Here is a 21,905-nt window from a genome sequence, read left to right as displayed (position 1 = left end):
ACTGTCAGAGGGTCAGTACTGAGGGAGTGCCGCACTGTCAGAGGGTCAGTACTGAGGGAGTGACGCACTGTCAGAGGGTCAGTACTGAGGGAGCGCCGCACTGTCAGAGGGTCAGTACTGAGAGAGTGTTGCACTGTCAGAGGGTCAGTACTGAGGGAGTGCAGCACTGTCAGAGGGTCAGTGCTGAGGGTGTGCCGCACTGTCAGAGGGTCAGTACTGAGGGAGCGCCGCACTGTCAGAGGGTCAGTACTGAGGGAGTGCTGCACTGTCAGAGGGTCAGTACTGAGGGAGTGCAGCACTGTCAGAGGGTCAGTACTGAGGGAGTGCCGTACTGTCAGAGGGTCAGCACTGAGGGAATGCTGCACTGTCAGAGGGTCAGTACTGTGAGTGCCGCACTGTCAGAGGGTCACAACTGAGAGAGTGCCGCACTTTCAGAGGGTTAGTACTGAGGGAGTGCTGCACTGTCAGAGGGTCAGTACTGAGGGAGTGCCGCACTTTCAGAGGCTCAGTACTGAGGGAGTGCTGCACTGTCAGAGGGTCAGTACTGAGGGAGTGCCGTACTGTCAGAGGGTCAGCACTGAGGGAATGCTGCACTGTCAGAGGGTCAGTACTGAGGGAGTGCCGCACTGTCAGAGGGTCAGTACTGAGAGAGTGCAGCACTGACAGAGGGTCAGTACTGAGGGAGTGCTGCACTGTCAGAGGGTCAGTACAGAGGGAGTGCTGCATTGTCAGAGGGTCAGTACTGAGGGAGTGCTGCACTGTCAGAGGGTCAGTACTGAGGGAGTGCTGCACTGTCAGAGGGTCAGTACTGAGGGAGTGCCGCACTGTCAGAGGGTCAGTACTGAGGGAGTGCTGCACTGTCAGAGGGTCAGTACTGAGGGAGTGCCGCACTGTCAGAGGGTCAGTACTGAGGGAGTGCCGCACTGTCAGAGGGTCAGTACTGAGGGAGCGCCGCACTGTCAGAGGGTCAGTACTGAGGGAGTGCCGCACTGTCAGAGGGTCAGTACTGAGGGAGTGCTGCACTGTCAGAGGGTCAGTACTGAGGGAGTGCCGCACTGTCGGAGGGTCAGTACTGAGGGGGTGCCGCACTGTCAGAGGGTCAGTACTGAGGGAGTGCCGCACTGTCAGAGGGTCAGTACTGAGGGAGTGCCGCACTGTCAGAGGGTCAGTACTGAGTGAGTGCTGCACTGTCAGGTGGTCAGTACTGAGGGAGTGCTGCACTGTCAGAGGGTCAGTACTGAGGGAGTGCCGCACTGTCAGAGGGTCAGTACTGAGAGAGTGCCGCACTGTCAGAGGGTCAGTACTGAGGGAGTGCTGCACTGTCAGAGGGTCAGTACTGAGGGAGTGCCGCACTGTCAGAGGGTCAGTACTGAGGGAGCGCCGCACTGTCAGGTGGTCAGTACTGAGGGAGCGCCGCACTGTCAGAGGGTCAGTACTGAGGGAGTGCTGCACTGTCAGTGGGTCAGTACTGAGGGAGTGCCGCACTGTGAGAGGGTCAGTACTGAGGGAGCACCGCACTGTCAGAGGGTCAGTACTGAGGGAGTGCCGCACTGTCAGAGGGTCAGTACTGAGGGTGTGCCACACTTTCAGGGTCAGTACTGAGGGAGTGCCGCACTGTCAGAGGGTCAGTACTGAGGGAGTGCTGCACTGTCAGAGGGTCAGTACTGAGGGAGTGCTGCACTGTCAGAGGGTCAGTACTGAGTGAGTGCTGCACTGTCAGAGGGTCAGTACTGAGGGAGTGCCGCACTGTCAGAGGGTCAGTACTGAGGGAGTGCTGCACTGTCAGAGGGTCAGTACTGAGGGAGTGCCGCACTGTCAGAGGGTCAGTACTGAGTGAGTGCTGCACTGTCAGAGGGTCAGTACTGAGGGAGTGCTGCACTGTCAGAGGGTCAGTACTGATGGAGTGCCGCACTGTCAGAGGGTCAGTACTGAGGGAGTGCCGCACTGTCAGAGGGTCAGTACTGAGGGAGTGCTGCACTGTCAGAGGGTCAGTACTGAGGGAGTGCCGCACTGTCAGAGGGTCAGTACTGAGGGAGTGCTGCACTGTCAGAGGGTCAGCACTGAGGGAGTGCGGCACTATCAGAGGGTCAGTACTGAGGGAGTGCTGCACTGTCAGAGGGTCAGCACTGAGGGAGTGCGGCACTATCAGAGGGTCAGTACTGAGGGAGTGCTGCACTGTCAGAGGGTCAGTACTGAGGGAGTGCTGCACTGTCCGATGGTCAGTACTGAGGGAGTGCTGCACTGTCAGAGGGTCAGTACTGTGGGAGTGCTGCACTGTCAGAGGGTCAGTACTGAGGGAGTGCCGCACTATCAGAGGGTCAGTACTGAGGGAGTGCTGCACTGTCAGAGGGTCAGCACTGAGGGAGTGCGGCACTGTCCGATGGTCAGTACTGAGGGAGTGCTGCACTGTCAGAGGGTCAGTACTGTGGGAGTGCTGCACTGTCAGAGGGTCAGTACTGAGGGAGTGCCGCACTATCAGAGGGTCAGTACTGAGGGAGCGCCGCACTGTCCGATGGTCAGTACTGAGGGAGTGCTGCACTGTCAGAGGGTCAGTACTGAGGGAGCGCCGCACTGTCAGAGGGTCAGTACTGAGGGAGTGCTGCACTGTCAGAGGGTCAGTACTGAGGGAGCGCCGCACTGTCAGAGGGTCAGTACTGTGGGAGTGCTGCACTGTCAGAGGGTCAGTACTGAGGGAGTGCCGCACTATCAGAGGGTCAGTACTGAGGGAGTGCCGCACTGTCAGAGGGTCAGTACTGAGGGAGTGCTGCAGTGCTGGTGAATCTGACCTGTGTGTAAAGTGGTTCGTAGATATCCACGCCGTCGTCCTGTTTCTGGATGACCATCTGTGAGCCACGTTTCCAGCTGAAATGTGCGGGTGGGTTGGAGTTGACGGTGCAGCGCAGGAAGACTGTCCGCTCGCGGTAGTAATTCTCCCCTCGCACATCACTGACGCTCTGGTGAACGGTCAGCACAGGCTCGTCCAGGTCTGCAAGAGAAGAGAACCTCAGGTTAGAGTCCAAAGTGTCAGGGTTCACCTCCACCCCCGTTAGACCAGCCCCTCCCCTGGACAACAGCCCCTGCCCCAGAGACAGGCCCCTCCCCTGGAGACTGGTCCCCTCCCCCAGAGACAGGCCCCTCCCCTGGACAACAGCCCTTGCTTCAGAAACAGCTGGTGAGTCAGTTTCAGCGGGAGCAGTGCGGAAGTGGTTGCTGGGAGGTAAGTCTGTCCTTTAAAAGCACTTGTCTTTGCAGGGGCAGGCCAGTCGATTTCGGCGGGAGAACAGCTGGTGAGTCAGTTTCAGCGGGAGCAGTGCGGAAGTGGCTGCTGGGAGGTAAGTCTGTCCTTTAAAAGCACTTGTCTTTGCAGGGGCAGGCCAGTCGATTTCGGCGGGAGTGGAGCTGGCTGGTTACTCAATTTCAGCAGGAGCTGAGAATTTTTCTTTTTTTTTAATTAGTGTTTTAGGCGGGAAAGGACATGGACCCGCGGACGTCTGGGAAGACCCTCCCCAATAAATTCTGGTGGAGAGGAAACCCGAGACACTACACGTGTAGTGTCTCCCACCCGCCCTCCTCCTCTAACCTAATAATAAAACCCATTGGTCTGAGGTAAGTACCATATTTTATTATATTATTATTATTTTTTATAAAAATTTAATTTAGTTGTTAGCCAGATCTTGGTAGAAAGTTAGAGGAATGGCAGGGAAGGGAGTGCAATGTTCCTCCTGCAGGATGTTTGAGGTGAGGGATGCAGTTAGTGTCCCTGCTGATTTTACCTGCAGGAAGTGCTGCCATCTCCAGCTCCTCCAAGACCGAGTTAGGGAACTGGAGCTGGAGTTGGAAGAACTTCGGATCATTCGGGAGGCAGAAGGGGTCATAGATAGCAGCTTCAGGGAATTAGTTACACCAAAGATTGGAGATAGGTGGGTAACTGTAAGAGGGACTGGGAAAAAGCAGTCAGTGCAGGGATCCCCTGCGGTCGTTCCCCTGAGAAACAAGTATACCGCTTTGGATACTTGTGGGGGGGGGACTTACCAGGGGTAAGCCATGGGGTACGGGCCTCTGGCACGGAGTCTGTCCCTGTTGCTCAGAAGGGAAGGGGGGAGAGGAGCAGAGCATTAGTAATTGGGGACTCAATAGTCAGGGGCACAGATAGGAGATTTTGTGGGAGCGTGAGAGACTCACGTTTGGTATGTTGCCTCCCAGGTGCAAGGGTACGTGATGTCTCGGATCGTGTTTTCCGGGTCCTTAAGGGGGAGGGGGAGCAGCCCCAAGTCGTGGTCCACATTGGCACTAACGACATAGGTAGGAAAGGGGACAAGGATGTCAGGCAGGCTTTCAGGGAGCTAGTATGGAAGCTCAGAACTAGAACAAACAGAGTTGTTATCTCTGGGTTGTTGCCCGTGCCACGTGATAGTGAGATGAGGAATAGGGAGAGAGAGCATTTAAACACGTGGCTAGAGGGATGGTGCAGGCGGGAGGGATTCAGATTTCTGGATAACTGGGGCTCTTTCTGGGGAAGGTGGGACCTCTACAGACAGGATGGTCTACATCTGAACCTGAGGGGCACAAATATCCTGGGGGGGAGATTTGTTAGTGCTCTTTGGGGGGGTTTAAACTAATGCAGCAGGGGCATGGGAACCTGGATTGTAGTTTTAGGGTAAGGGAGAATGAGAGTATAGAGGTCATGAGCACAGATTTGACATCGCAGGAGGGGGCCAGTGTTCAGGTAGGTGGTTTGAAGTGTGTCTACTTCAATGCCAGGAGTATACGAAACAAGGTAGGGGAACTGGCAGCATGGCTTGGTACCTGGGACTTCGATGTTGTGGCCATTTCGGAGACATGGATAGAGCAGGGACAGGAATGGATGTTGCAGGTTCCGGGGTTTAGGTGTTTTAGTAAGCTCAGAGAAGGAGGCAAAAGAGGGGGAGGTGTGGCGCTGCTAGTCAAGAGCAGTATTACGGTGGCGGAGAGGATGCTAGATGGGGACTCTTCTTCCGAGGTAGTATGGGCTGAAGTTAGAAACAGGAAAGGAGAGGTCACCCTGTTGGGAGTTTTTTATAGGCCTCCTAATAGTTCTAGGGATGTAGAGGAAAGGATGGCGAAGATGATCCTGGATAAGAGCGAAAGTAACAGGGTAGTTATTATGGGAGACTTTAACTTTCCAAATATTGACTGGAAAATATATAGTTCGAGTACAATAGATGGGTCGTTTTTTGTACAGTGTGTGCAAACATATGCTCCTGAAACAATATGTTGACAGGCCAACAAGAGGCGAGGCCACGTTGGATTTGGTTTTGGGTAATGAACCAGGCCAGGTGTTGGATTTGGAGGTAGGAGAGCACTTTGGGGACAGTGACCACAATTCGGTGACGTTTACGTTAATGATGGAAAGGGATAAGTATACACCGCAGGGCAAGAGTTATAGCTGGGGGAAGGGCAATTATGATGCCATTAGACGTGACTTGGGGGGGGATAAGGTGGAGAAGTAGGCTGCAAGTGTTGGGCACACTGGATAAGTGGGGCTTGTTCAAGGATCAGCTACTGCGTGTTCTTGATAAGTATGTACCGGTCAGGCAGGGAGGAAGGTGCCGAGCGAGGGAACCGTGGTTTACCAAAGAAGTGGAATCTCTTGTTAAGAGGAAGAAGGAGGCCTATGTGAAGATGAAGTGTGAAGTTTCAGTTGGGGCGATGGATAGTTTACAAGGTAGCGAGGAAGGATCTAAAGAGAGAGCTAAGACGAGCAAGGAGTGGACATGAGAAGTATTTGGCAGTTAGGATCAAGGAAAACCCAAAAGCTTTCTATAGGTATGTCAGGAATAAGCGAATGACTAGGGAAAGAGTAGGACCAGTCAAGGACAGGGATGGGAAATTGTGTGAAGGCCTATGGAGTGTTGGCCTTTATTGGTAGAGGGATTGAGTTCCGGAGTCGGGAGGTCATGTTGCAGCTGTACAGAACTCTGGTACGGCCGCATTTGGAGTATTGCGTACAGTTCTGGTCACCGCATTATAGGAAGGACATGGAGGCTTTGGAACGGGTGCAGAGGAGATTTACCAGGATGTTGCCTGGTATGGAGGGAAAATCTTATGAGGAAAGGCTGATGGACTTGAGGTTGTTTTCGTTGGAGAGAAGAAGGTTAAGAGGAGACTTAATAGAGGCATACAAATTGATCAGGGGGTTGGATAGGGTGGACAGTGAGAGCCTTCTCCCGCGGATGGAAATGGCTGGCACGAGGGGACATAACTTTAAACTGAGGGGTAATAGATATAGGACAGAGGTCAGAGGTAGGTTCTTTACGCAAAGAGTAGTGAGGCCGTGGAATGCCCTACCTGCTACAGTAGTGTACTCGCCAACATTGAGGGCATTTAAAAGTTTATTGGATAAACATATGGATGATAATGGCATAGTGTAGGTTAGATGGCTTTTGTTTCGGTGCAACATCGTGGGCCGAAGGGCCTGTACTGCGCTGTATTGTTCTATGTTCTATCTATGTTCTAAACAGGCCACTCCCCTGGAGACTGTACCCCTCCCCTGGAGATAGGTGGCTTCCACTGGAGAACGGGCCCCACCCCTGAAGACCGGGCCCCTCCCCTGAAGAGCGGGCCCCTTCCCTGGAAAGCGGGCCCCTCCCCTGAAGACCGGGCCCCTCCCCTGAAGAGCGGGCCCCTTCCCTGGAAAGCGGGCCCCTCCCCTGGAGACCGGGCACCTCACCTGGAGACCGGGCACCTCACCTGGAGATAGATCCCTCCCCTGGAGACAGAACCCTCCCCTGGAGAGAGGCCCCTCCCCTGGAGACAGGCCCCTCCCCTGGAGACAGACCACTCCCCTGGAGACAGACCCCTGCCCCAGAGACAGGCCCCTCCCCTGGGGACACGACTCCTCCCTTGGAGACAGACCCCGCCCCTGGAGACAGGACTCCTCCCCTGGAGACAGTCGCCCCTCCCCCAGAGACAGTCTCCCCTCCCCCAGAGACTGGGCCCCTCCCCTGGAGTCTGACCCCTCCCCTGGAGACCAAACTCCTCCCCCCAGACAGATTCCCCTCTCCCAGAGACTGAGCCCTTCTCCTGGAGACAGACCCTGCCCCTGGAAACCAGACTCCTCCCCCAGAGACAGGTGCCCCTCCCCCAGAGACTGGGCCCCTCCCCTGGAGACAGACCCCACCCCTGGAGACTGGATTCCTTCCCCTGGAGACAGGTGCCCCACCCCGAGAGACTGGGCTCCTCCCCTGGGGACAGGACTCCTCCCTTGGTGACAGACCCCTCCCCTGCAGACTGGACCCCTCCCCCTGCAGACAGGTTCCCATCCCCCAGAGACTGGGCCCCTCCCCTGGGGACAGACCCCTCCCCTGGATGCGGACTCCTCCCCCGGTGACAGGGTCCTCTCCCCTTGAGACTGGGCCCCTCCTCTGTAGACAGGCCCCTCCCCTGGAGACAGACCCCTCCCTTGGAGACCGGACTCCTCCCCCGGAGACAGGTGCCCCTCCCCCAGAGACTGGGACCCTCCCCTGGAGACGGACCCCTCCCCTGGAGACAGACCCCTCCCCTGGAGACAGACCCCTCCCCTGGAGACGGACCCCTCCCCTGGAGACAGACCCCTCCCCTGGAGACAGACCCCTCCCCTGGAGACCGGACTCCTCCCCCGGAGACAGGTGCCCCTCCCCCAGAGACTGGGACCCTTCCCTGGAGACGGACCCCTCCCCTGGAGACGGACCCCTCCCCTGGAGACGGACCCCTCCCCTCGAGACAGACCCCACCCCTAGTGACAGGTACCCTCCCCCAGAGACTGGGCCCCTCCCCTGGAGACAGACCCCTCCCCTGGAGACCGGACTCCTATCCTGGAGACCGGGCCCCTCTCCTGGAGACAGACCACGCCCCTGGAGACCGGACCCCTCTACCGGAGGTAGGTGCCCTCCCCCAGTGACTGGGCTCCTCCCCTGCAGACAGACCCCACCCCTGGAGACTGGACTCCTCCCCCAGAGACAGGTGGCCCTCCATCACTGACTGGGCCCCTCCCCTGGAGACAAACTCCTCCCCTGGAGACCAGACCCCTCCCCCGGAGACAGGTGACCTCCCCCAGAAACTGGGCCCCTCCCCTGGAGACAGACTCCTCCCCTGGAGACCAGACTCCTCTCCTGGAGACAGACGCCCCTCCCCCAGAGACTGCGCCCCTCCCCCAGAGACTGGGCCCCTCCCCCAGAGACTGGGCCCCTCCCCCAGAGACTGGGCCCCTCCCCCAGAGACAGACCCTTCCCCTGGAGACAGACGCCTCCCCTGGGGACAGGTGCCCCTCCTCCAGAGACTGGACCACTCCCCTGGAGACCGGACTCCTCCCCTGGTGATGGGACTCCTCCCCTGGAGACAGGTTCCCCTCCCCCAGAGACCTGGACCCTCCCCTAGAGACAGTCCCCTCCCCTGGAGACCGGACTCCTCCCCCGGAGCCAGGTGCCCCTCCCCGGAGACGGGACTCCTTCCCTGGAGACAGGTTCCCCTGCCCCAGAGACTGGGCCTCTCCCCTTGAGACAGACCGCTACCCTGGAGACCGGACTCCTCCCCTGGAGACGGGACTGCTCCCCTGGAGACAGATGCCCCTCCCCCAGAGACTGGGCCCCTCCCCTGGAGACTGGGCCCCGCCCCTGGAGACCGCCCCTCCCTCTCTAATGTCCATTTGGAGATTATTGTAGTCAAGGAGGATCTTCGAAAAGGTCAGTCAAACGTAGAGTGATGGAGTCGTAGAGTTTTACCTGACGGAAAGTAGACCACGAAGAATCCAGCAATCCTTTGTAGTCAAAAGAACAAAGAACAAAGAAATGTACAGCACAGGAACAGGCCCTTCGGCCCTCCAAGCCCGTGCCGACCATGCTGCCCGACTAAACTACAATCTTCTACACTTCCTGGGTCCGTATCCCTCTATTCCCATCCTATTCATGTATTTGTCAAGATGCCCCTTAAATGTCACTATCGTCCCTGCTTCCACCGCCTCCTCCGGCAGCGAGTTCCAGGCACCCACTACCCTCTGCGTAAAAAACTTGCCTCGTACATCTACTCTAAACCTTGCCCCTCTCAGCTGAAACCTTTGCCCCCTAGTAATTGACCCCTCTACCCCGGGGAAAAGCCTCTGACTATCCACTCTGTCTATGCCCCTCATAATTTTGTAGACCTCTATCAGGTCGCCCCTCAACCTCCTTCGTTCCAGTGAGAACAAACCGAGTTTATTCAACCGCTCCTCATAGCTAATGCCCTCCATACCAGGCAACATTCTGGTAAATCTCTTCTGCACCCTCTCTAAAGCCTTCACATCCTTCTGGTAGTGTGGCGACCAGAATTGAACACTATACTCCAAGTGTGGCCTAACTCAGGTTCTATACAGCTGCAACGTGACTTGCCAATTCTTATACTCAATGCCCCAGCCAATGAGGGCAAGCATGCCGTATGCCTTCTTGACTACCTTCTCCACCTGTGTTGCCCCTTTCAATGACCTGTGGACCTGTACTCCTAGATCTCTCTGACTTTCAATACTCTTGAGGGTTCTACCATTCACTGTATATTCCCTACCTGCATTAGACCTTCCAAAATGCATTACCTCACATTTGTCCGGATTAAACTCCATCTGCCATCTCTCCGCCCAAGTCTCCAAACAATCTAAATCCTGCTGTATCCTCTGACAGTCCTCATCGCTAACCGCAATTCCACCAACCTTTGTGTCGTCTGCAAACTTACTAATCAGACCAGTTACATTTTCCTCCAAATCATTTATATATACTACAAAGAGCAAAGGTCCCAGCACTGATCCCTGTGGAACACCACTGGTCACAGCCCTCCAATTAGAAAAGCATCCTTCCATTGCTACTCTCTGCCTTCTATGACCTAGCCAGTTCTGTATCCACCTTGCCAGCTCACCCCTGATCCCGTGTGACTTCACCTTTTGTACTAGTCTACCATGAGGGACCTTGTCAAAGGCCTTACTGAAGTCCATATAGACAACCCTACCTGCGTTAATCATCTTTGTGACCTCAAAAAACTCTAGTGAGACACGACCTCCCCTTCATAAAACCATGCTGCCTCTCACTAATACGTCCATTTGCTTCCAAATGGGAGTAGATCCTGTCTCGAAGAATTCTCTCCAGTAATTTCCCTACCACTGAAGTAAGGCTCACCGGCCTGTAGTTCCCGGGATTATCCTTGCTACCCTTCTTAAACAGACGAACAACATTGGCTATTCTCCAGTCCTCCGGGACATCCCCTGAAGACAGTGAGGATCCAAAGATTTCTGTCAAGGCCTCAGCAATTTCCTCTCCAGCCTCCTTCAGTATTCTGGGGTAGATCCCATCAGGCCCTGGGGACTTATCTACCTTAATATTTTTTAAGACACCCAACACCTCGTCTTTTTGGATCTCAATGTGACCCAGGCTATCTACACCCCCTTCTCCAGACTCAACATCTACCAATTCCTTCTCTTTGGTGAATACTGATGCAAAGTATTCATTTAGTACCACACCTATTTCCTCTGGCTCCACACATAGATTCCCTTGCCTATCCTTCAGTGGGCCAACCCTTTCCCTGGCTACCCTCTTGCTTTTTATGTACGTGTAAAAAGCCTTGGGATTTTCCTTAACCCTATTTGCCAATGACTTTTCGTGACCCCTTCTAGCCCTCCTGACTCCTTGCTTAAGTTCCTTCCTACTTTCCTTATATTCCACGCAGGCTTCGTCTGTTCCCAGCCTTTTAGCCCTGACAAATGCCTCCTTTTTCTTTTTGACGAGGCCTACAATATCTCTCGTCATCCAAGGTTCACGAAAATTGCCGTATTTATCCTTCTTCCTCACAGGAACATGCCGGTCCTGAATTCCTTTCAACTGCCACTTGAAAGCCTCCCACATGTCAGATGTTGATTTGCCCCCAAACATCCGCCCCCAATCTAGGTTCTTCAGTTCCCGCCTAATATTGTTATAATTAGCCTTCCCCCAATTTAGCACATTCATCCTAGGACCACTCTTATCCTTGTCCACCAGTACTTTAAAACTTACTGAATTGTGGTCACTGTTACCGAAATGCTCCCCTACTGAAACATCTACCACCTGGCCGGGCTCATTCCCCAATACCAGGTCCAGTACCGCCCCTTCCCTAGTTGGACTGTCTACATATTGTTTTAAGAAGCCCTCCTGGATGCTCCTTACAAACTCCGCCCCGTCTAAGCCCCTGGCACTAAGTGAGTCCCAGTCAATATTGGGGAAGTTGAAGTCTCCCATCACCACAACCCTGTTGTTTTTACTCTTTTCCAAAATCTGTCTACCTATCTGCTCCTCTATCTCCCGCTGGCTGTTGGGAGGCCTGTAGTAAACCCCCAACATTGTGACTGCACCCTTCTTATTCCTGATCTCTACCCATATAGCCTCACTGCCCTCTGAGGTGTCCTCCCGCAGTACAGCTGTGATATTCTCCCGAACAAGAAGCGCAACTCCGCCACCCCTTTTACATCCCCCTCTATCCCGCCTGAAACATCTAAATCCTGGAACGTTTAGCTGCCAATCCTGCCCTTCCCTCAACCAGGTCTCTGTAATGGCAACAACGTCATAGTTCCAAGTACTAATCCAAGCTCTAAGTTCATCTGCCTTACCCGTAATACTTCTTGCATTAAAACATATGCACTTCAGGCCACCAGACCCGCTGTGTTCAGCAACTTCTCCCTGTCTGCTCTGCCTCAGAGCCACACTGTCCCTATTCCCTAGTTCTCCCTCAATGCTCTCACCTTCTGACCTCTTGCTCCCGTGCCCACCCCCCTGCCATACTAGTTTAAACCCTCCCGTGTGACACTAGCAAACCTCGCGGCCAGGATATTTATGCCTCTCTGGTTTAGATGCAACCCGTCCTTCTTATATCGGTCACACCTGCCCCGGAAGAGCTCCCAGTGGTCCAGATAATGGAAACACTCCGTCCTACACCAGCTGTTTAGCCACGTGTTTAGCTGCTCTATCTTCCTATTTCTAGCCTCACTGGCACGTGGCACAGGGAGTAATCCCGAGATTACAACCCTCGAGGTCCTGTCTTTTAACTTTCTGCCTATCTCCCTGAACTCCTGCTGCAGGACCTCATGCCCCTTCCTGCCTATGTCGTTAGTACCAATATGTACAACGACCTCTGCCTGTTTGCCCTCCCCCTTCAGGATGCCCTCTACCCGTTCGGAGACATCCTGGACCCTGGCACCAGGGAGGCAACATACCATCCTGGAGTCTCTTTCACGTCCACAGAAGCGCCTATCTGTGCCCCTGACTATAGAGTCCCCTATTACTATTGCTCTTCTGCGCTTTGACCCTCCCTTCTGAACATCAGAGCCGTGGTGCCACTGCTCTGGCTGCTGCTGTTTTCCCCTGATAGGCTATCCCCCCCCGACAGTATCCAAAGGGGTATAGCTGTTCGAGAGGGGGACAACCACAGGGGAGACAACAAGTAACTTTATTTCCAACAATATGTCCACAGTGCCAGTAACTCACCACTCCCTCCTTAACATAGAACATAGAACATAGAACAATACAGCGCAGTACAGGCCCTTCGGCCCACGATGTTGCACCGAAACAAAAGCCATCTAACCTACACTATGCCATTATCATCCATATGTTTATCCAATAAACTTTTAAATGCCCTTAATGTTGGTGAGTTCACTACTGTTGCAGGTAGGGCATTCCACGGCCTCACTACTCTTTGCGTAAAGAACCTACCTCTGACCTCTGTCCTATATCTATTACCCCTCAGTTTAAAGTTATGTCCCCTCGTGCCAGCCATTTCCATCCGCGGGAGAAGGCTCTCACTGTCCACCCTATCCAACCCCCTGATCATTTTGTATGCCTCTATTAAGTCTCCTCTTAACCTTCTTCTCTCCAACGAAAACAACCTCAAGTCCGTCAGCCTTTCCTCATAAGATTTTCCCTCCATACCAGGCAACATCCTGGTAAATCTCCTCTGCACTCGCTCCAAAGCCTCCACGTCCTTCCTATAATGCGGTGACCAAAACTGGACGCAATACTCCAAATGCGGCCGTACCAGAGTTCTGTACAGCTGCAACATGACCTCCTGACTCCAGAACTCAATCCCTCTACCAATAAAGGCCAACACTCCATAGGCCTTCTTCACAACCCTATCAACCTGGGTGGCAACTTTCAGGGATCTATGTACATGGACACCTAGATCCCTCTGCTCATCCACACTTTCAAGAACTTTACCATTAGCCAAATATTCCGCATTCCTGTTATTCCTTCCAAAGTGAATCACCTCACACTTCTCTACATTAAACTCCTTCTCCCGGTACTCGTGGCCAGCTGCATTTATACATCTGTAACTGCCAATGGTTTCCACGCACCCCTCCCTCATGGGATCCAGGGAAATTTGGCTGTCTGGATACAGAATTGGCTGGCCGAAAGAAGACAGCGAGTGGTAGTGGATGGAAAGTATTCCACCTGGAGGTCGGTGACCAGTGGTGTCCCGCAAGGATCTGTTCTGGGACCTCTGCTCTTTGTGGTTTTTATAAATAACTTGGATGAGGAAGTGGAAGGGTGGGTTAGTAAGTTTGCCGATGACATGAAGGTTGGTGGAGTTGTAGATAGCGTTGAGGGTTGTTGCAGGTTACAACAGGACATTGACAGGATGCAGAGCTGGGCTGAGAAGTGGCAGATGGAGTTCAACCTTGATAAATGTGAAGTGATTCATTTTGGAAGGTCGAATTTGAATGCTGAATACAGGGTAAAAGACAGGGGGCGAAATTCTCCCCCAACGGCGCGATGTCCGCCGACTGGCGCCAAAAACGGCGCCAATCAGACGGGCATCGCGCCGGCCCAAAGGTGCGGAATGCTCCGCATCTTTGGGGGCCGAGCCCCAACATTGAGGGGCTAGGCCGGCGCCGGAGGGATTTCCGCCCCGCCAGCTGGCGGAAATGGCATTTGGTGCCCCGCCAGCTGGTGCGGAAATGCGGCGCATGTGCGGGAGCGTCAGCGGCCGTCGACAGTTTCCCGCGCATGCGCAGTGGGGAGAGTCTCTTCCGCCTCTGCCATGGTGGAGGCCGTTGCGGAGGCGGAAGGGAAAGTGTGCCCCCACGGCACAGGCCCGCCCGCGGATCGGTGGGCCCCGATCGCGGGCCAGGCCACCGTGGGGGCACCCCCCCAGGGCCAGATCACCCCGCAGCCCCCCCAGGACCCCGGAGCCCGCCCACGCCGCCTGGTCCCGCCGGTAAATACCAGCTTTGATTTACGCCGGCGGGAGAGGGAATTTCTGGGCGGAACTTCGGCCCATCCGGGCCGGAGAATTGAGCGGGGGGTCCCGCCAACCGGCGCGGCCCGATTCCCGCCCCCGCCCAATCTCCGGTACCGGAGACTTCGGCGGGGGCGGGATTTACGGCGGCCAACGGCCATTCTCCGACCCGGCGGGGGGTCAGAGAATGACGCCCAGGATTCTTGGAAGTGTGGATGAGCAGAGGGATCTTGGGGTCCACGTACATAGATCCCTGAAAGTTGCCACCCAGGTTGATAGGGTTGTTAAGAAGGCGTATGGTGTGTTGGTTTTCATTAACGGGGGGATTGAGTTTAGGAGCCGCGAGGTTTTGCTGCAGCTTTATAAAACTCTAGTTAGACCACACTTGGAATATTGTGTCCAGTTCTGATCGCCTCATTATAGGAAGGATGTGGATGCCCTGGAGAGGGTACAGAGGAGATTTACCAGGATGCTGCCTGGACTGGAGGGCAGGTCTTCTGAAGAAAGGTTGAGGGAGCTAGGGCTTTTCTCACTGGAGCGAAGAAGGCAGAGAGGTGACTGGATAGAGGTGTACAAGGTGATGAGAGGCATGGATAGAGTGGATAGCCAGAGACTTTTCCCCAGGGTGGAAATGGCTGTCACGAGGGGACATAATTTTAAGGTGATTGGAGGAAGGTATGGGGGAGATGTCAGAGGTTCTTTACACAGAGAGTGGTGGGTGTGTGGAATGCACGGCCAGCAGAGGTGGTGGAGTCAGAGTCATTCGGGACATTTAAGCGACTCTTGGACAGACACATGGACAGCAGTAAATTGAAGGGGTGTAGAACAGGTTATTATTATCAAGTGAGCGGTGTTTCTCACAATCTTAAATTAGGATAAGTTGTCGGCACAACATCGTGGGCCAAAGGGCCTGTACTGTGCTGGACTGTTCTAAGTTCTCAGTTCTAAATCCAGAAGTCATACTTTTCCCCAAAATTAATATGTTTATTTTAGCTTCAGATATTTACCTACAGTCTTGAATATCAGTTACTCACCAACCAATCAGCTTCCCGCTATCCTGTGACGCCAATCCTGCACATTTTCTTTCAATGGCCACAGGTCTGGTTAGGGTTAGGGTCCCGGGCCTCACACTCTCTGTATCCTCCACATCCAGTACAGTGTCCCTCGCGGGTCTGGTTAGGGTTAGGGCCCCGGGCACTGGGCCTCACACACTCTGTATCCTCCGCTCCCAGTACTGTGTCCCTCGCGGGTCTGGTTAGGGTTAGGGCCCCGGGCTCCGGGCCTCACACTCTCTGTATCCTCCACACCCAGTACAGTGTCCCTCGCGGGTCTGGTTAGGGTTACGGCCCCGGGCTCCAGGCCTCACACTCTCTGTATCCTCCACACCCAGTACAGTGTCCCTCGTGGGTCTGGTGAGGGTTAGGGCCCCGGGCTCCAGGCCTCACACTCTCTGTATCCTCCACTCCCAGTACAGTGTCCCTCGCGGGTCTGGTTAGGGTTAGGGCTCAGGGCCTCACACTCTCTGTATCCTCCACTCCCAGTACAGTGTCCCTCGCGGATCAGGTTAGGAACCTGGGCTCCAGGCCTCACACTCTCTGTATCCTCCGCTCCCAGTACAGTGTCCCTCGCGGGTCTGTTAGGTTTAGGACCCCGGGCCCCGGGCCTCACACTCTCTGTATCCTCCGCTCCCAGTACAGTGTCTCTCACGAGTCTGGTTAGGGTTAGGGCCCCGGGCTCTGGGCCCCACACCCTCTGTGTCCTCCACTCCCAGTACAGATTCCCTCGCGGGTCTGGTTAGGGTTAGGGCCCCAGGCTCAGGGCATCACACTCTCTGTATCCTCCACTCCCAGTACAGTGTCCCTCGCTGATCTAGTTGGAACCTTGGGCTCCAGGCCTCACACTCTCTGTATCCTCCACTCCCAGTACAGTTTCCCTCGCGGGTCTGGTTATGGTTAGGGCCCCGGGCCTCACACTCTCTGTATCCTCCACTCCCAGTACAATGTCTCTCGCGGGTCTGGTTAGGTTTAGGCCCCGGTCCCCGGGCCTCACACTCTCTGTATCCTCCGCTCCCAGTACAGTGTCCCTCACAAATCTGGTTAGGGTTATGCCCCGGGCTCCGCACTCTCCGTATCCTCCACTCCCAGTACAGTGTCCCTCGCGGGTCAGGTTAGGGTTAGGGCCCCGGGCGCAGGGCATCACACTCTCTGTATCCTCCACTCCCAGTACAGTGTCCCTCGCGGGTCTGGTTAGGGTTAGGGCCCCAGGCCCCGGGCCTCACACTATCTGTGTCCTCCACTCCCAGTACAGTGTCCCTCGCGGGTCTGGTTAGTGTCCAGGGCTCCGGGCCTCACACTCTCTGTATCCTCCACTCCCAGTACAGTGTCCCTCGCATGTCTGGTTAGGCTTAGGGCCCCGGGCTCCGGGCCTCACACTCTCTGTATCCTCCGCTCCCAGTACAGTGTCCCTCACGGGTCTGGTTAGGGTTAAGGCCCCGGGCTCCAGGCCTCACACTCTCTGTATCCTCCACTCCCAGGACACTATCCTTCGCGGGTCTGGTTAGGGTTAGGGCTACGGGCCCCGGGCCTCACACTCTCTGTATCCTCCGCTCCCAGTACAGTGTCCCTCACGGGTCTGGTTAGGGTTAAGGCCCAGGGCTCCAGGCCTCACACTCTCTGTATCCTCCACTCCCAGGACAGTATCCTTCGCGGGTCTGGTTAGGGTTAAGGCCCCGGGCTCCAGGCCTCACACTCTCTGTATCCTCCACTCCCAGTACAGTGTCCCTCGCGGGTCTGGTTAGGGTTAGGACCCTGGGCTCCAGGCCTCACACTCTCTGTATCCTCCGCTCCCAGTACAGTGTCCCTCACGAATCTGGTTAGGGTTAGGCCACGGGCTCCGCACTCTCCGTATACTCCTCTCCCAGTACAGAGTCCCTCACGGGTCTGGTTAGGGCCTCGGGCTCCGGGCCTCACACTCTCTGTGTCCTCCACTCCCAGCACAGTGTCCCTCGCGGGTCTGGTTAGGGTTAGGGCCCCGGGCCTCACACTCTCTGTATCCTCCACTCCCAGTTCAGTGTCTCTCGCGGGTCTGGTTAGGGTTAGGGCCCCGGGCACCAGGCCTCACACTCTCTGTATCCTCCTCTCCCAGGACTGTGTCCCTCGCGGGTCTGGTTAGGGTTCGGGCCCCGGGCCTCACACTCTCTGTATCCTCCACTCCCAGTACAGTGTCTCTCGCGGGTCTGGTTAGGTTTAGGGCCCCGGGATCCGGGCCTCACACTCTCTGTATCCTCCGCTCCCAGTACAGTGTCCCTCGCGGGTCTGTTTAGGACCCCAGGTTCGGGGCCTCACACTCTCTGTATCCTCCTCTCCCAGGACAGTATCCTTCGCGGGTCTGGTTAGGGTTAGGGCCCCGGGCTCCAGGCCTCACACTCTCTGTATCCTCTGCTCCCAGTACAGTGTCTCTCGCGGGTCTGGTTAGGTTTAGGGCCCCGGGCCTCACACTCTCTGTATCCTCTGCTCCCAGTACAGTGTCCCTCGCGGGTCTGGTTAGGGTTTGGGTCCCGGGCCTCACACTCTCTGTGTCCTCCACTCCCAGCACAGTGTCCCTCGCGGGTCTGGTTAGGGTTAGGGCACCGGGCTCCAGGCCTCACACTCTCTGTATCCTCCACTCCCAGTACAGTGTCCCTCATAGGTCTGTTTAGGCCCCTCGGGCTCCGGGCCTCACACTCTCTGCATCCTCCACTCCAAGTACAGTGTCCCACGCGGGTCTGGTTAGGGTTAGGTCCCCGGGCTCCAGGCCTCACACTCTCTGTATCCTCCACTCCCAGTACAGTGTCCCTCGCGGGTCTGGTTAGGGTCCCGGGCCCCGGGCCTCACACTCTCTGTATCCTCCACTCCCAGTACAGTGTCCCTCGCGGGTTTGGTTAGGGCCCCGGGCCTCACACTCTCTGTATCCTCCACTCCCAGTACAGTGTCCCTCGCGGGTCTGGTTAGGGTCCCGGGCTCCAGGCCTCACACTCTCTGTATCCTCCACTCCCAGTACAGTGTCCCTCGCGGGTCTGGTTAGGGTTAGGGCCCCGGGCCTCACACTCTCTGGATCCTCCGCTCCCAGTACAGTGTCCCTCACGGGTCTGGTTCGGGTTAGCATCCCGGGCCTCACACTCTCTGTATCCTCCGCTCCCAGTACAGTGTCCCTTGCGGGTCTGGTTAGGGTTAGGGGCCCGGGCCTCACACTCTCTGTATCCTCCTCTCCCAGTACAGTCCCTCGCGGGTCTGGTTAGGGCCTCGGGCTCTGGGCCTCACACTCTCTGTATCCTCCACTCCCAGTACAGTGTCCCTCGCGGGTTTGGTTAGGGCCCCCGGGCCTCACACTCTCTGTATCCTCCACTCCCAGCACAGTGTCCCTCGCGGGTCTGGTTAGGGTTAGGGCCCCGGGCCTCACACTCTCTGTATCCTCCGCTCCCAGTACAGTGTCACTCGCGGTCTGGTTAGGGTTAGGGCCACGGGCTCCGGGCCTCACACTCTCTGTATCCTCCACTCCCAGTACAGTGTCTCTCACGAGTCTGGTTAGGGTTAGGGCCCCGGGCTCTGGGCCCCACACCCTCTGTGTCCTCCACTCCCAGTACAGATTCCCTCGCGGGTCTGGTTAGGGTTAGGGCCCCGGGCCTCACACTCTCTGTATCCTCCACTCCCAGTACAGTGTCTCTCGCGGGTCTGGTTAGGGTTAGGGCCCCGGGCCTCACACTCTCTGTGTCCTCCACTCCCAGTACAGATTCCCTCGCGGGTCTGGTTAGGGTTAGGGCCCCGGGCCTCACACTCTCCGTATCCTCCATTCCCAGCACAGTGTCCCTCGCGTGTCTGGTTAGGGCCCTGGGCTCCGGGCCTCACACCTTCTGTATCCTCCACTCCCAGTGCAGTGACCCTCGCGGGTCTGGTTAGGGTTAGGGCCCCGGGCCTCACATTCTCTGTATCCTCCACTCCCAGTACAGTGTCTCTCACGGGTCTGGTTAGGGTTAGGGCCCCGGGCTCCGGACCTCACACTCTCTGTGTCCTCCACTCCCAGTACAGATTCCCTCGCGAGTCTAGTTAGGGTTAGGGCCCCAGACCTCACACTCTCTGCATCCTCCACTCCCAGTACAGTGCCTCTCGCGGGTCTGGTTAGGGTTAGGGCCCCGGGCATCACACTCTCTGTATCCTCCACTCACAGTACAGTGTCCCTTGTGTGTCTGGTTAGGGTTAGAGCTCAGGGCCGCACACTCTCTGTATCCTCCACTCCCAGTACAGTGTCCCTCGCGGGTCTGGTTAGGGTTAGGACCCCGGGCTCCGGGCCTCACACTCTCTGTATCCTCCACTCCCAGTACAGTGTCCCTCGCGGATCAGGTTAGGACCCTGGGCTCCAGGCCTCACACTCTCTGTATCCTCCGCTCCTAGTTCAGTGTCCCTCATGAATCTGGTTAGGGTTAGTCCCCGGGCTCCGCACTCTCCGTATCCTTCACTCCCAGCACAGTGTCCCTCGCGGGTCTGGTTTGGGCCCTGGGCTCCGGGCCTCACAATCTCTGTATCCTCCACTCCCAGTACAGTGTCCCTGACGGGTCTGGTTAGGGTTAGGGCCCCAGGCCCCGGGCCTCACACTGTCTGTGTCCTCCACTCCCAGTACAGTGTTCCTCGCAGGTCTGGTTAGGGTTGGGGCCCCGGTCCCCGGGCCTCACACTCTCTGTATCCTCCGCTCCCACAAGAGTGTCCCTCGCGGGTCTGGTTAGGGTTAGGGCCCCGGGCTCCGGACCTCACACTCTCTGTGTCCTCCACTCCCAGTACAGATTCCCTCGCGAGTCTAGTTAGGGTTAGGGCCCCAGACCTCACACTCTCTGCATCCTCCACTCCCAGTACAGTGCCTCTCGCGGGTCTGGTTAGGGTTAGGGCCCCGGGCATCACACTCTCTGTATCCGCCACTCACAGTACAGTGTCCCTTGTGTGTCTGGTTAGGGTTAGAGCTCAGGGCCGCACACTCTCTGTATCCTACACTCCCAGTACAGTGTCCCTCGCGGGTCTGGTTAGGGTTAGGGCCCCGGGCTCCGGGCCTCACACTCTCTGTATCCTCCACTCCCAGTACAGTGTCCCTCGTGGATCAGGTTAGGACCCTGGGCTCCAGGCCTCACACTCTCTGTATCCTCCGCTCCTAGTTCAGTGTCCCTCATGAATCTGGTTAGGGTTAGTCCCCGGGCTCCGCACTCTCCGTATCCTCCACTCCCAGCACAGTGTCCCTCGCGGGTCTGGTTTGGGCCCTGGGCTCCGGGCCTCTCAGTCTCTGTATCCTCCACTCCCAGTACAGTGTCCCTGACGGGTCTGGTTAGGGTTAGGGCCCGAGGCCCCGGGCCTCACACTGTCTGTGTCCTCCACTCCCAGTACAGTGTTCCTCGCAGGTCTGGTTGGGTTGGGGCCCCGGTCCCCGGGCCTCACACTCTCTGTATCCTCCGCTCCCACAAGAGTGTCCCTCGCGGGTCTGGTTAGGGTTAGGGTCCCGGGCTCCAGGCCTCACAATCTCTGTATCCTCCGCTCCCCGTACAGTGTCCCTCGCGGGTCTGGTTAGGACCCCGGGCTCCGGGCCTCACACTCTCTGTATCCTCCTCTCCCAGTACGGTGTCCCTCGCGGGTCTGTTTAGGACCCCAGGCTCGGGGCCTCACACTCTCTGTATCCTCCTCTCCCAGGACAGTATCCTTCGCGGGTCTGGTTAGGGTTAGGGCCCCGGGCCTCACACTCTCGGTGTCCTCCACTCCCAGTACAGTGTCCCTCGCAGGTCTGGTTAGGTTTAGGGCCCCGGGCCTCACACTCTCTGTATCCTCCGCTCCCAGTACAGTGTCTCTCGCGGGTCTGGTTAGGGTTAGGGCCCCGGGCTCCGGGCCTCACACTCTCTGTATCCTCCTCTTCCAGTACGGTGTCCCTCGCGGAGCTGGTTAGAGTTAGGCTCCCGAGCCCCGCACTCTCCGTATCCTCCACTCCCAGCACAGTGTCCCTCGCGGGTCTGGTTAGGGCCCGGGGCTCCAGGCCTCACACTCTCTGCATCCTCCACTCCAGGTACAGTGTCCCTCGCGGATCTGGTTAGGGTTAGGGCCCCGGGCCCCGGGCCTCACACTGTCTGTGTCCTCCACTCCCAGTACAGTGTCCCTCGCGGGTCTGGTTAGTGTCCTGGGCTCCGGGCCTCACATTCTCTGTATCCTCCACTCCCAGTACAGTGTCCCTCGCGGGTCTGGTTAGGGTTAAGGCCCCAGGCTCCAGGCCTCACACTCTCTGTATCCTCCACACCCAGTAATGTGTCCCTCGCGGGTCTGGTTAGGGTTAAGGCCCCAGGCTCCAGGCCTCACACTCTCTGTATCCTCCACACCCAGTAATGTGTCCCTCGCGGGTCTGGTTAGGACCCTGGGATCCGGGCCTCACACTCTCTGTATCCTCCTCTCCCAGTACAGTGTCCCTTGCGGATCTGGTTAGGGTCCCGGGCTCCGGGCCTCACACTCTCTGTATCCTCCACTCCCAGTACAGTGTCCCTCGCGGGTCTGGTTAGGGTTAGGGCCCGGGCTCCGGGCCTCACACTCTCTGTATCCTCCTCTCCCTGTACAGTGTCCCTCGTGGGTCTGGTTAGGACACCGGGCTCCGGGCCTCACACTCTCTGTATCCTCCACTCC

At 56.7% G+C, this 21,905-nt stretch overlaps 1 protein-coding gene across 1 annotated transcript in view; it reads right to left on the bottom strand.

The window, feature by feature from the left end:
* Positions 1-21,905, bottom strand: part of LOC140411222 (MAM domain-containing glycosylphosphatidylinositol anchor protein 1-like) — an 875,194-nt gene that overhangs the window by 417,793 nt on the left and 435,496 nt on the right. Inside the window, exon 4 of the mRNA XM_072500330.1 lies at positions 2,787-2,986. Within this exon, the coding sequence (XP_072356431.1) occupies positions 2,787-2,986 (200 nt within the window). The remainder of the gene's footprint in view (positions 1-2,786; positions 2,987-21,905) is intronic.

The sequence above is a fragment of the Scyliorhinus torazame genome, chromosome 4 (assembly GCF_047496885.1).
Source record: "Scyliorhinus torazame isolate Kashiwa2021f chromosome 4, sScyTor2.1, whole genome shotgun sequence".
Taxonomy (NCBI): Eukaryota; Metazoa; Chordata; class Chondrichthyes; order Carcharhiniformes; family Scyliorhinidae; genus Scyliorhinus; species Scyliorhinus torazame.
The sequence above is the reverse complement of the archived record's forward strand: the minus strand, read 5'-3'. Positions and strand labels throughout refer to the sequence as shown.